This window comes from Pteropus medius, unplaced genomic scaffold, assembly GCF_902729225.1.
Source record: "Pteropus medius unplaced genomic scaffold, Ma_sr-lr_union100, whole genome shotgun sequence".
NCBI classification, from domain to species: domain Eukaryota; kingdom Metazoa; phylum Chordata; class Mammalia; order Chiroptera; family Pteropodidae; genus Pteropus; species Pteropus medius.
This window is the reverse complement of record NW_024344561.1, coordinates 1,292,305-1,305,456: the sequence shown is the minus strand read 5'-3', so window position 1 is coordinate 1,305,456 and position 13,152 is coordinate 1,292,305. Positions and strand designations below refer to the sequence as shown.

The 13,152-nt window shown below is 47.7% G+C and overlaps 2 protein-coding genes and 1 non-coding gene across 6 annotated transcripts; 2 read left to right on the top strand and 1 right to left on the bottom strand.

Moving 5' to 3' along the window:
* Positions 1-1,467: 1,467 nt before the first annotated feature.
* Positions 1,468-7,145, bottom strand: FBXL12 (F-box and leucine rich repeat protein 12). Of its 3 annotated transcripts, XM_039873275.1 has the most exons (4): positions 6,812-6,847; positions 6,626-6,698; positions 5,493-5,598; positions 1,471-2,880 (listed from the first exon to the last, which is right to left on the bottom strand). In XM_039873275.1, exon 4 carries the CDS (start codon positions 2,878-2,880, stop codon positions 2,059-2,061), a length of 822 nt encoding a protein of 273 aa, XP_039729209.1. In that variant the 5' UTR covers positions 5,493-5,598; positions 6,626-6,698; positions 6,812-6,847; the 3' UTR covers positions 1,471-2,058. The 3 variants fall into 3 exon arrangements, with proteins under 3 accessions (XP_039729207.1, XP_039729209.1, XP_039729208.1); XM_039873273.1 differs by lacking the exon at positions 5,493-5,598 and having other exon boundaries at positions 1,468-3,066; positions 6,812-7,145; XM_039873274.1 differs by lacking the exon at positions 5,493-5,598 and having other exon boundaries at positions 1,474-2,880; positions 6,812-7,143.
* Positions 4,711-4,829, top strand: LOC120610938 (5S ribosomal RNA). The gene has a single exon (XR_005655028.1). It is a non-coding gene; the product is annotated as a 5S ribosomal RNA (ribosomal RNA).
* A 4,084-nt stretch (positions 7,146-11,229) lies between the features above and the next one.
* UBL5 (ubiquitin like 5) lies at positions 11,230-12,760 on the top strand. Of its 2 annotated transcripts, none has more exons than XM_039873279.1 (5): positions 11,230-11,366; positions 11,628-11,694; positions 11,892-11,975; positions 12,112-12,149; positions 12,609-12,760. In XM_039873279.1, the coding sequence occupies exons 2-5, from the start codon at positions 11,639-11,641 to the stop codon at positions 12,650-12,652; spliced, it is 222 nt and encodes a 73-aa protein (XP_039729213.1). In that variant the 5' UTR covers positions 11,230-11,366; positions 11,628-11,638; the 3' UTR covers positions 12,653-12,760. The 2 variants fall into 2 exon arrangements, with proteins under 2 accessions (XP_039729213.1, XP_039729214.1); XM_039873280.1 differs by having other exon boundaries at positions 11,249-11,387.
* The last annotated feature ends 392 nt before the right edge of the window (positions 12,761-13,152 follow it).

The window sequence follows — 13,152 nt, the reverse complement described above, 5'->3', positions numbered from 1 at the left end:
AAGCCTCCAGCCCCTAATCCAGGAGAAGGCAATGGTTAGGGGTGGGGGGATCCCAACAACTCCTCAGAGCTAAACCACGAAAGGGATCACTGAAGCAGAGCAAGTCCTCTAGAAGAAAGACAGCTCTAACCAGTGCTGTACTACAGCTGGCTCAAGGCAGCTCAGGAGAACTAATTGCTAAACTTCCAGGAATTTGGGGAACCAGTTTTTAAACTGTTGGTAGCTTTAAGCCAGCCATGATGACAGTATTTACACCACGGGAACCTGCACATGCTACAAATGCTACAAATCAAGGCTTCTCCACCACACCTGTGAACACTGGCTGTTAAACGTTTACACGTATACCGCTGCCTCTAACCTCACAACTGCTGCTCCATTTCTACTGGAAAGGCACTGGGGAGAAGGAAGGAAGCTTTTTATGCCCCCAGAGCTGCTCCAGGTGGGGAGCCTGCAGCCCACCTCCAGGACCACCAGGAGGGCCCAACACAGGACTGGTGTTGACCCTTCCATCATACTCCCCACGATGGACCCCAGACCCCAGGCACCTTCTGCCAACAAAACAGACTTCATTGCCCTCTTTGACCCTTCACCAGTCCCAGACTGGATGGACCTAGTCCCTCAGGTGCTGAGCTGTAACCGCCAGGTTTGGCACAGTGGGGGACGAGTAGACCCCAACCATGGCCTTACTGGGGGAGAACACACATCCCAGTCCTCAAGCAGCCAGATGGGGAAGGAATTTCTGCTCCACCCTTCAGTGGACAAAGCATGGGAAGAACATCCGAGTCCTCCGATGGGTGTGCTTGGAATCAGTAACCACGGGTACCCAGCTCGGTCCCTTCTCTCTCCTGGCTGTGCCCACCACAGAGCAGGAGCACTAGGCTGGTGGGAAGATGGTGAGCCCACAGAGCTCCCCTACTCAGCTCAGGTCAGAAGTAACGTTCATCTCATGGGTTGGCACCCGTGATCACTATCAGTCTGCCACCTGCACCTTTGAAGTGGTTCAGACTCAAAAGTCAGAAAGAGGAGCCCCTAAAACCTGAGCCACCTGTGAGGTCCCAACCTCACCCCATCATCGCTCTGACTTCACTTCTTATTGCTCACCGTTAGTTCCCTCGACCACACAGACCTTCTTGTGGTTCCTGGAAAAAGCCAAGATCGTTCCCAACACAGCACCTTTGCCTTTTTTGTATTCCCCAGTGCTTCTTGGGGCTGGTTCCCTGTCACCTCTCAGGTCTCAGCTCAGAGGCCTCCTCTACCAAACAGATGCGCCTCCGTCATATGACCCTGGTTTGTCGTCTGTTTCTGACACTGTCCTACGGATGTGCTCACCTGTTTATCGCCCCGCCTTCTTCTCGGGTCTTGTCTGTTTGGTTCACTGCTGTGGCCCAGCACCGAGGACAGTGCCTGCAAAATTGGGGGAACTTAGAAACGTTTGCTAAATGAATAAACAGAACACTGTTTTGAAAAAAAATGAGTATTTTTCTTTAATAACAAAATAATACATATTGTGGAAAACCTGAAAAATACAGAATACAAAATACAGAAAATACAATCTAGAACCTTCATTAACATTTTGATCATGAGAGACGAGTCACACCTGCACTTTCTGTGTCTCCTCCACACGTGCAGGTATGCCAGTGGTGTGCAGCTGTGTGGGTGCACCTGTAGAGTCCTTCCAGGCCCCTCAGGTCCCCCTAACTCCTAATCACACTCTTCTACATCCATCCTGTTCCTGAGGACAGGCCTGAAAATGACGCTTCGAGGACCGTCTCGGGCCTGGGGCTGGTGAAGTATAAGGCTTTGCAACATAACCATGAGGTAGCTATGGCCCTCCCCATTTCCAGATGTGGGGACCAGGCCTCCAAGAACCTGGCTGATGTCACAGAGGCCACACAGCTGGCAAACAACTGCAACTGTCTGACGGCGCCAAGGCCTCTGTTCTCTACCTGTGGTCTTTGGGCCCTCCAGCCTAATCACCTGCCCTCTGCAAGGTGCTGCTCAGAGGGGCTGGGGCTCGTTAATGAGAAGTGAAGTGGGTCTCAGGGACAGGTGGTGCACTCATATCCACCAGTCCATGGACTCTTTGGGGCAGGCCCTGACGATGACCAGACAGTGGGGCAGCCCCTTACACAGCATCCTCTCGGCCTCCTGACCCTCCCACCCCAGCCCCTGCAGCTCAAGGACCCTGAGCCTGGGCATAGTAAGGCAGGAAGCGATGATTTCAGCTGGGGAAGGCATTTCTGGGGTGATGAGCGGGCCCAGCAGACACAGATTCTCCAGGGCCGGCATTCCCTCCAGGACAGACAGGCCTGGGGCAGAGAGGCCCCTCACGGTCAGCCGGATCTTCCGCACGTCTCGGAGGTGGCGGCTGATGGCTAGGAGGGTGCTGTCAGCCGAGAGGGTGCAGCCCAGCACCTCCAGCCTCTGCAAGTAACTGAGCTCCTGCAGGCTGGCATCCAGCCCCGTCTCAGTCACCCGGTAGGTGCCGCCCAGCACCAGCGAGCGAAGGGCGCGGAAGCGCGTCAGGCCCTGCAGGTGCTCATCCCGGAAGGCGGGCACTCGGTCCAGCACGATGCACTCAAGCAAGGGCAGCACGGTGGGGTCCTGCCCCTTGAGGAGCCAGGTCATGGAGATCTCACAGCTGTGCAGCTCCAGGGTTGTCAGGGTGCAGGGCAGGCTGGTGATGGGCACCATGCTCAGGTCGGCCACGTGCAGGCAGAGGCGCTTCAGGTTGGGGCACTTCTGGCCCAGGGCCCTCATCAGGGCTGGGGACAGCTGGGGGGCCTGGGAGCCTGAGAACAGGTAGCCACCCAGCCGCAGGGAATGGAGTCGGGATGCCATGTATCGGCGAAGGAGGTGCCACATGACTTTAGGCCTCATCTGTAAGATCCAGAGATGGGGGCGACCGAGTGAGAGATACAGGGGATCTTCCATGGTCCCCATCTTACTGGAGACAGACAAGCCCCAGTCTGGGTTCTGCTGCTCCCCTGAAATTCCACTGCCGGCCTCACCCGACCGGACACCTCCCCAGGGGTAACGGACCACATAACCCCGCTGTTTTGACTTCTACATTTGAACAAAAACAATGGGAGAAAGAGAAGATCATAACAGATCTGTTTTTAGCAACAGAGTGGATTCTCATTATCTTCTGGAATAAGTAAGAAAGCAAAGTGACCCACCAGGAATTTTATCCCTTAATTTTTTTTTTTTTATTTTTTTTTATTCTTCTCTTAATGATCACCTCAGGAAGAAATAAACAACACAAGGTAAAACTGAAAAAAGCTAAAACTGCCCGGGGTAAATTAGATCTACGTCTAAAAAAAAATTGTAGCCTGGTAATAGTGAAAGCTGTAAAACTTAATTCTGGGAAGTTACACTTGGCAGAAAACAAACAAAATATAACTAATAGCATTGTGCATTTCACCATATGTATATTTTACCTAAAAAATAAAAAGAAATAAAAAACATAGCATAAATTTTGTTGACTATTTTCCACAGAGGAATCACAGCTTCCTGGCCAAATTTAAACCTGCAAGTTTGCACCCAGTGGAAGGGACTCGCTAGACATATTGGCCACTAAAAAGTAACTCACAACAGTAGAAGCCATGGTTGGCAAAATTTTAAATGGACACAGAGCCAGTGGAAAAATCAACTTTTAAAAGGACAAACCCTTTACGTTTCAGAATATCAAATATTGGCCAGATGTGAAGGAGCAGCTCTCAAGCATTGCTGGAGTAAATTGGTCTAGCTACTTTGGAATGCAATCTAGTGGTTTCTATTAAAATTTAAAATGTGGCTACTCACTACCACCTGTTTTGTTTTTTGAGAATACAGGTGTTTGTGTTTTTGCGTGCAGAGAATATCTCTAGAAGAGCATTTGCTAGGAGCATTTGCTGCCTCTGGGGAAAGAACAGGGTGCCCTGGGTGACAGAATGTGGCGAGGAGACCTTCCTTTTCAGCTTTTACTATTTTGCATATTTTGAATTCTATGTACAATATGTATTATTTTTAAAAACTAATTCCTTAGTTTGTTTAAAGGTACACATCACCTGACCTAGTAATACCTCTTTTTGGGAATTTACTCTAGAAAAAGTTTTCTGGCAGCATTGTTTTAACAGCAAACACTAGGGAAAAAAAATGTCCTTTGATAATAGCTACATTGGTAGCAACTAAGAACAAAATAGATCTGAAGATACTAACGTAACTCCTTAAGATGGAAGTGTAGCAAAATGATACCTTATAGGTAAAAGAAAAAATAAACAATACTATATGTTTTATATGGGTACGATTATTCCAATCATAATGGCTAACGTTTATTAAGTACCTACTTTTTGCCAGGTGCAGAGCTGAGCATTGAACTAGGAAGCTTACACAGTACCTGGTCGTGTAGCAGGTATCCAGGAAAATGTCTTGGCCAGAATCTTGTCGCAAGAGAGAGAGAGGACTAAGATTGAACGCAGCCTGACTCCAAAACCCAACCTTGCTCTTGTAACCACTGTACTTCCTTCCTTATACAGACACAAGGGTGTAAATGCATAGAAGATAGTACTCCACACTTATAATAGTGGTTACTCTGGGGAAGGGTTAAGGACACCAAGAAATAACTGTCAACGGCTCTTAGCTTCATCTGTGACAATACTTCAACCTTTTTTTGTTTTTGTTTGTTTTATCTGCAACGTATTTTGCAATGCATTTAAAAAAGAAAATGGAGTCTACGGCTATGCCACCCTGAACAAGCCCGATCCCATCTGATCTTGGAAGCTAAGCAGGGTCGGGCCTGGTTAGTACTCGGATGGGAGACCACCTAGGAAGACCAGGTGCTGTAGGTGTAAAAAATTTAAAAAATTAAAAAAAAATAAGAGATTGTAAGCTGACAAGGTCCTTGCAATCTGTAAGGTCAACCAAGGGTTGCCTCACCTAAAAAAAGAAAAAAGAAAATTAAAAAAGAAAATGGATTGATGAATGCAAGGAGGGAGGGATGGATGGATCAACAGGTGATAGGACAAATGTAGTTCAATATTAATGGTGAGTATCTTGGTGTTCTCTGTACTATTCTCTCAACTTTTATGTATGCTTGAAATTTTTCATAATAAGACGGTGGAAAAATAACTAATACAGAAAAAATGATCATTTTTTAAAAAATGATCTCAGTAAAAACAATTTCTACACAGGGCCGCAATTCCTTCTCCAAAACTCTTGGAGACAGATGGGTTTCAGAATTCAGAATTAACGTGGTGCAGACAACATACATAATATCTTCAGTGGGGTCTAGGGCAGCACTCCATTATCGGATTAATATTATTCAGTATAACCTAAGACTATTCTAAGCAAGGTAAGGAAAAAGACATTAATAGCCTCACACCAGTTCAGGTCATGCTTTGCCACCAAATAAATTTGGACTAAGCTTACAAAAATATGTTCCATTTTGCAAACTTTTTGATTTTGGATTTGCAGATGAAGAACTGAAGATGCTAAAACATAAATGACCCTACCTCTCAGAAATCGCACTTCTGGGTTACAGAGAAACTTGGACCTGGACACGAGAAGATAGACACAAGGACATTCTTGTGGAACAAGGACCAGCGACGTGGGTAACACCTGGGAGGTTGTTAGAAATTCAGAATCTGGGGCCTATTCCAGGCCACTGAATCATAATCTGCATTTTAACAAGATCCCCAGGTGATTCGTCTGCACAGTAAAGTTTGTGACTCTTATAACACTGTTTTTAATAGGAAAGAGATGGAAATAATCTAAACATCAATAGGAAAATAAACAAATTTGGTATATTCAATAAACAGCAATTAAAGGAATGATCTAGATTTACACATGGCCATTATAATAAATCACAAAACTCAGGTGTGAATAAAGCTAGCTGTGGGCAGTTACATAAGTAAAATAACATTTAATTATCTAAATAGAATAGCATTATCTAAGCTATATTAACACATTAACAATACTGTATATTGCTTACAGGTTCACACACATAGGAATTGAATAAAAACGTCAAAGGAAGGCTACAATTCCATTTTATAATAGTGGAACTCCTCTGAAGAGTTTACAAAAGTGCAATAAATACACCTCTATATATACATATATAAATAAACATTTGTATGTGTGTTTCACACAATCTGCAGCAAAGAAGTGCAAAGGTTAAAATAGGTTAAATCTGGGTAGTGCGTACACGTTCATTATCTGAAACCATGTTATCTTCTATATATTTCTATATATTTGAAATAGTTCATAATAAAAACAAGAAAAATAAAATGCAAGTGGTAGAAAGTGAAAATGGTTCAGCTGCATCACTCAGGAAATTAATTCTGGAAATCAGTTGACTGGAAAATGATTTCCCCATGAAAACTCCTCAGTAAGAAGTAATAATCTAATCATCAACCAGCACTTAACATATGCTGACTATATATATCCCAGGCACTACTCTAAGCTCATTCCCTGCACATTCTCAGTTATCACCTTTCAGAAAATGGGGAAACTGAGGCAGAGAGGTCGCAGTGGAGCAAGTTGGCGACACGGCCCGGACTGCCTGGCTCAAAATCCACAGTGGGAGGGCGGCTCCTCGAGGTCTGGCCAGCCGACCGCGGCCCAGGCCCGCCAGGCTTGCCCCACTTACCGTGTAGAGCGTCAGGTCAACGTGTCGCCACAGCCACCGGTCGTCCACCAGCCTTTTCCAACGGTGACATACCCTAGGGAAGTGGACCCGCCGTTAGAACAAGTCCGACCCCGCCGGTACCGGATCCGCCTCTCCGGTGCGCCCCGCCCAGCCCCTCCCCACCGCCTCCGCCGGGCGAGGCCGCACCGGGAGAGGCGGATCCGGTCCCGGACCGGGAGGTAAGAGAAGATCTCCAACAGGACCGAGTCCGGCAGGTCAGCCAAGGTCGCCATGATCCCGTCGACTCGCATTTCCACTTTTTGCTAGAGGAACTCTGGGACTCGGCCCGGGGGCGCCCCAGAGGGCGGGGGGAGTGGGAGCGCCGGCAGGGCGCGGGCCACGGCCGCGGGTACCGGGGGAGAGTTTCGGCTTTCCTTCCGCGGGAACGTGGTCGGGCCCCAGCGAGCCACCAGCCCGCGGTCCGGAGGAGGTGCGTAGGCCGGGGCATTGAACCAGGACTAAGCCGGGAAGGCGTGGCTGGGGCCGTGACGAGTCCGGGGGCGTGGCTAGGGGCGGGGATACGGCCCGCGCCGCTGTTGGGGGCGGGGCTAAGTGATGGCGACCTCGGGGGCGGGGCTGGGGGCAGGGCCACGCCTGCAGGGCGTGGCTGGGGAGGTGCCGAGGCCGGAGGCGGGGTGAGGGGCCTCGACAAGGACCGATTTCGAAATGCGTGGCTGGGGCGGTGACCAGGCCAGAGGGCAGGACCCGAACCAGTCTTGAAAGGCCGGGGCTGGGACCCAAGCAGAGCCAGGAAGACATTGCTGAGGTGGTGGTTGGGGCGGGACCACGAGCGGAGGACAGGGCAGAGAGTGAGGCTTCTACTTTTTAGTGCTTAATAACGCTTTGTGATGCGTATGCATGAGGATACACTTGTAGAAGTGAAATAACTTGCCAAAGGGCGTGTCGAATTTTTTGTTTTGATTAATAATGCCAAGTCGTTGACACTCTCACCAAATAGCATTCACTTTTTAAATAGCAATTCATACTGTCAGTGAAATTTATTGAAACATTCCAGTATTCATGAGTGTTTAAGCTGCTTCCAGATTTGTTACCACAAACAATATTGGAGCTAAGCATACTTTTATGTACCAAGGCAAACTTCTATTTACTAAACATCTGCTCTCATCCTGCAATGACTCTTTGAAGCCCCCAAAGCACCTTACCTCATCCCTAACTCAGGATGTCTCATATACCTCAATCTCCCTTGCTACCTCTGAACCTCTTGTGCATGTGGGGCCTCTCCTGTATGTGAGGTTCCCACACATATGTATGTATTAAATTTGGTTATTTTCTCTTGCCAATCTGTCTTATGTCTATTTGATAATTAGCCGAAAGAACCGTGAAGGTAGAGGAAAGTTTCTTCTTCCCCCCATAGTACGTACGTATGTATGTATGTATGTATGTGTGTGTGTATATGTATTATTTATATATATATACATATATACACCTCTAATGCCTTTATTTCTAAAGGATAAATAACCAAGAGACACTTTGGTGGCTCAAAGGACACATGAAGTTTAATTTTGAATAGGTTTTGCTAAATCACACCCTCAAGAGCCTACAATAGCAGTAAACATGTTATTAATAACATGTAAATGCACGAATTGGAGATGTAAAAACTGTTTTTAAAAGAAATGCAAAACTTAAGATGTATACATTAAATGTGTGAAATTTTTCCATATCAATTATATCTCAATAAAGCTAAAAAATATAGATCCGTATGCTCACACTTATCTATAAATAAAAACTAAAACATAATGGTTAACACATAATCAGATTAAGAGATAAGCCAGCAAATACCCACATTGGCCTGTGTGTGAGCACACACACCCTCTCAATCACTGCAGGTGGGCCATAATTGATGAAAACTCTTTGAAGGCGGTTTGGCAATATCAGATTGCAGCCTCTGTTGGACCCAATAATTCCGCTTCTAGGATCTAACACTGTCAAAAAGAATGAGGTATGTCTTCCTGTGCTGCTTGGGACAATGTAAGGATACTGTTCACTTTAAAAAACAAAGTATAGAGAACAGTTTATGTAGTTTGATCTCAATGGACACACACACACTCACACATATACACATATATCTCTCCAATAAAATGCATACACGATTTATTGTTTCACTTTATTCATAAATCCCTGTATAAAAACTGTCATTCCTTTCTGCCTTTGACATAATTTTAAATATTGTATGTTACTTAAAACCACAAGGTCCCTATTTCTATTGAAACGTATTATCTGGCTTTATCATTTTCTTGGGAGGTTCTGTATCACACATGTTTGAAAATGCAGAGACAATCCCTAGAAAATGGAACCTTTTAGGGGTAGTTGTTCCTGGGGAGGGGCTGCAGTCTGGAGGGTAAGCTGACTTTACGTGCTACTTATATACTTTCTTGCATCTTGAATTTTTACTGTGTGCAAGTATTATTTTTAAAAAAAACAAATTCCAAATGTTTATTAATAAATCAAACCTTTCATATTTTTCCTCGAACAAAAGCACAGAAAAAAAAAATGCTTCCTTTTCGGGCAGCCATCTTTCAACGCTGGAAGGAACGATTAAAAGAACTGCACAGAGGTCAAGTTGCTTGCCAGGGCCACAAGCCCAGATCTTTGTGATGCCAGAACATGGGCCTCTACCACAATGCACTGTGGTCATGAATTCCTCTGCAAAACCCATGCCAGTCATGCAGCGACACGCCTCCTGGGCTCCCAGCACTCGGGCTTCTCCTTCACAGCACCTGTCACACTGTATTGCAACAACCTCTTCACTTTTCTTTACTCGTCTTCCTCCTCTGTCAAACTGAACTCTGGGGTGGCAGGTCAGCATTGGTCACTGCTGTATCTCCAAGGCCTGCTGACAGGCTGAGATGTTGGGGGAAGGGACCTCCTGAGCAACCCCCTCCTCCTCTCAGATTATTTCCCCACTGGTAAACCCTAGGTGGGAGGGGTGCCTTTAAGTTCAGCAGAACCCAGGTGTCCCTACCCTCAGCATAGTTACAGGGGATTCCTAAGAACCATCACCTGCCCCAACGCAAAGCTCCTTCCTCTGGGTCAGAAACCCAAGAAACAAAGGGTCAGAGAGGGCCTGCCCAGTTAGCTTGGGTCATGACCCAGAACTCTACCTCCGCTACAAACAGCAGATCTAACAACAGATCCTACTGCCACCCAGACAGGGGGATGGGGATGCCCTGGCTCCTGATGGGCAGTCACTGAGTCCCTTCATGGGAAGCCCCAAGTTAGAATTACCAGGGTGTGGGGAGGGGTCACTAGTATGAGGTGTCCTGTCTCCTGAGGCCCCTCCGCCTCTCACCTGAGTCCAGGGCAGCGAGTCTGTGCAGCATTGGCAATCTAGTTCTGTGACTTCCCATTGTTCCCCCATCCTCTCCTCAGGATGTCATACCCTGCAGTCCCCTCCCAAGATCCTCACCACTCCCCATGGAGTCCAAGGCCCCGGCAGCCCCAGACTTTATTTTTCTCCACTTTCAGCAGCACTCCCCACCCCTTTCCAATCTCCCCAAGCCCATAAATCAGCATCATGATCCTGTACTTACGCTATCTTTGAACTGAACACTGAGAAATTAGAACTTCTCTTTTAAAACAAAAACTAACATTTACTTCCCTCCCTCCCCGCCCCCCGCATTACAAAAGTAACATATGTTCATTGTAGATAATCTGGGAAAACACCAAAAAGCAACAAAGAGAAAAATGAGCCTCAGCAATTCCACCATCTGGTTGTAAGACCTTCAACACCTTCTGTGACTCACCCTTTCTACGTGAATGCAAAGATGCGCTCCTTTCAAACCTCCTCAGGCACATCAGTACCCTCAGCTCACCCTTGACCTTCCAACTTCTCTTCTTGTCTCATCTATTTTTCTGCACTCAGAGGTCTGTCAGGGGCTGGTTCAAGACCAATTCTTAGGGTGGGAATTGCTATCGATCACCTTTCCATAGTTGAGGAAAATGAGAATCAGAGAGGGGAAGTGTCTTGCTTGAAACTATACAGCTTAATATTAAGGGGTAAGGTTGGGGTTTTGACTCATCTGTCTGGATCCAAAGCCTGTGTCTACAATCTGAATAGCTTTCCATTCAGATTCCCTGCCCTCTCAAGCCCACTCAGAGGGGAGGAATGGTGGGTCAAAGTTCTGAGGCAGGAAGGCTCCTGAGCCCAGCATTTGTGGTGGGACCTCTTGGCCAGCCCGACCAGGTTACCCAACATATATCCCTTCCACAGGATGGCCTCTCATGTCTTCCACCTAATCTCACATCCTAGTTTGAGAAAGTAGATTGGGCGAATCAGAAGTGCTGGCCCCTTTTCAGAGTGAATCCCTTTGGGCTCACCGTAAGGGAAATCCTGCCTGCTGAAAAGAAATAAAACAGTTACATTGGCAGCTGTTTGGTTACCCGTTAGCCCCCTAGCTGCAGTTAGAGGTTTCGCCGGGCTCAGGAACAAAAGGTTGCCCCTCTTCCCATTGTCCCCCGGTCCATGAGCACCGACTGCAAGTCTCCTCCTGCCCAGCCTCGGGACCCCAAAGCGGTGCCTAGGAACCCACAAGCCCACGCCAGGGCTCGGAACACAAAGAGCGCGGCTGGGTGTCGACCGGCACCGGAGGGACCGGCGCCTTCGGCGGCGCGCTTCCGCTTCCGGTTCTCGGCGTCGACTCTGGCCGCGGCTCTGCTCTCCACCGAGGAGGTTGTGGCGTCGGTAGGTTCTAAGCGCTTCGAGGTGAGGGGGCCAAGTGGAGCGGTCTGGAGCCGGGGAAAGCTGATGGAACCTGGCCATCTACGGTCCACCGGCCTGCGAGAGGCGGCCAGAAGCGGGGAGGCCTGGGGTCCGCTGTCTCCTCGGGGTGGGAGTGGGGGTGGGGGCGGGAAATGAACAAAAATCTCGGTAACCAGAGATCTTGGGGCCTGGGAGGCCCTTGACGTCCTGACTCCGCTGTCTCACAACCCCCACACTGTGTAGCTCCAGACAGAATGATCGAGGTTGTTTGCAACGACCGTCTGGGGAAGAAGGTCCGCGTGAAATGCAAGTATCCACCGGTGGCCGAGAGGCAGTGCTCCCCGTGCGGGTGTTTGGCCTGAGGCAACTCATTCTGTGTTGCGGGGTGATTTTAGTTGAACCTGGGACAAGGGGCGGATGGGGCCTTGGCAGGTGCAATCAGCCCTGCAATGTCCTCTTCTGTGTTCTACCTTCCCGTTCCATTTTCCTTAACTCCACTGCGCCCAGCACCGATGACACCATCGGGGACCTTAAGAAGCTGATCGCAGCCCAAACTGGTACCCGTTGGAACAAGATTGTACTAAAGAAGTGGTGAGTGCAGTGGCACAGCTGGGGGCTGGACAGCACAGCACTAGGCCAGAAGGTTTGGGTTGGGGGAGTGCCTTGCTTAGAAAGGGCTTCCTCAGCTTGCCTCCAGGGTTTTTGTCTAAAAGGTTCTATCTCCTAGGTACACGATTTTTAAGGACCACGTTTCTCTGGGGGACTGTATCCTTTGTATGATTTGAGGAAGAGTGTACATACCGTGTCCTGATTCTCTTGGTTAAATACTGAGTCTGTCTGAGTGATGCACATAAGGTGTTTAACTTAGTATTTGGCACATGGTGAGCATTTAGAAAATGGGAGTCGTGATTATTTTGATGGAGGAGGAGGGTGGTTGGTGAAATATTTCGAGGCTTAGAAGACACTTTAAGGTCAAGATATCTATTACTCAGTTCCACCTAATGTGGACAGGAGGTCAGGGTGGAGTGAGATTCCGGCATGTCAGTTGTGCAAAAGGAGCATGAACTTTTTATTGTTTGGTGTCTCCAAATCAAAAGGACCCAGTCCAAGATGGCTTCCTCGGCCCCGGGGCTGAGCATTCAGCCCATCCTCACCCAGGTGTGAGAGATGAGAGGGGTGGGGATGGAGCCCACAATATTGATTCCTTAACACCTTTCTTTTTAGATGAAATCCACGATGGGATGAACCTGGAGCTTTATTACCAATAAAACAGAATTCCTTCCCCTGCCATGCCCTCCCTTCTCTCAGCGTCACCCTCCACACTGGTATAGATGCTTGTTTTTAAAAAGTCATGTTAATAAAAGCTTAGAAGCAGCTTCATCGTTGTCATCTTTGAGGGTTATGTAATGAGGGGAGTTGGTATCTGGTTGTCAATATACTCAGTACCCAGCTCAATAAGAGCCCAATATTGACTGGATTAGTGAGGAAAGAGTAAGCCAGTAGACTAGGAGCCTGTGTGGAAGTTCAGAGCTCAGGGACTTGCCATGAGTTAGGAATACTGGATTCAGACAAACTGTGGGTGGAATCCCAGCTCCAACACCAACAGTGACCCTGACCAAGTTCCTTAACCTCCCTAAGCTTCCACTTCCTTTTCTACAGTGGAACTGATCGTGTTTATTTCATTGTCACATTATGCAGTGTAGATGAGCTAAAACGTGGTTAAGCATCTACACTTCCATCATAGTGGACAGAGCAAGACAGTGTGGAA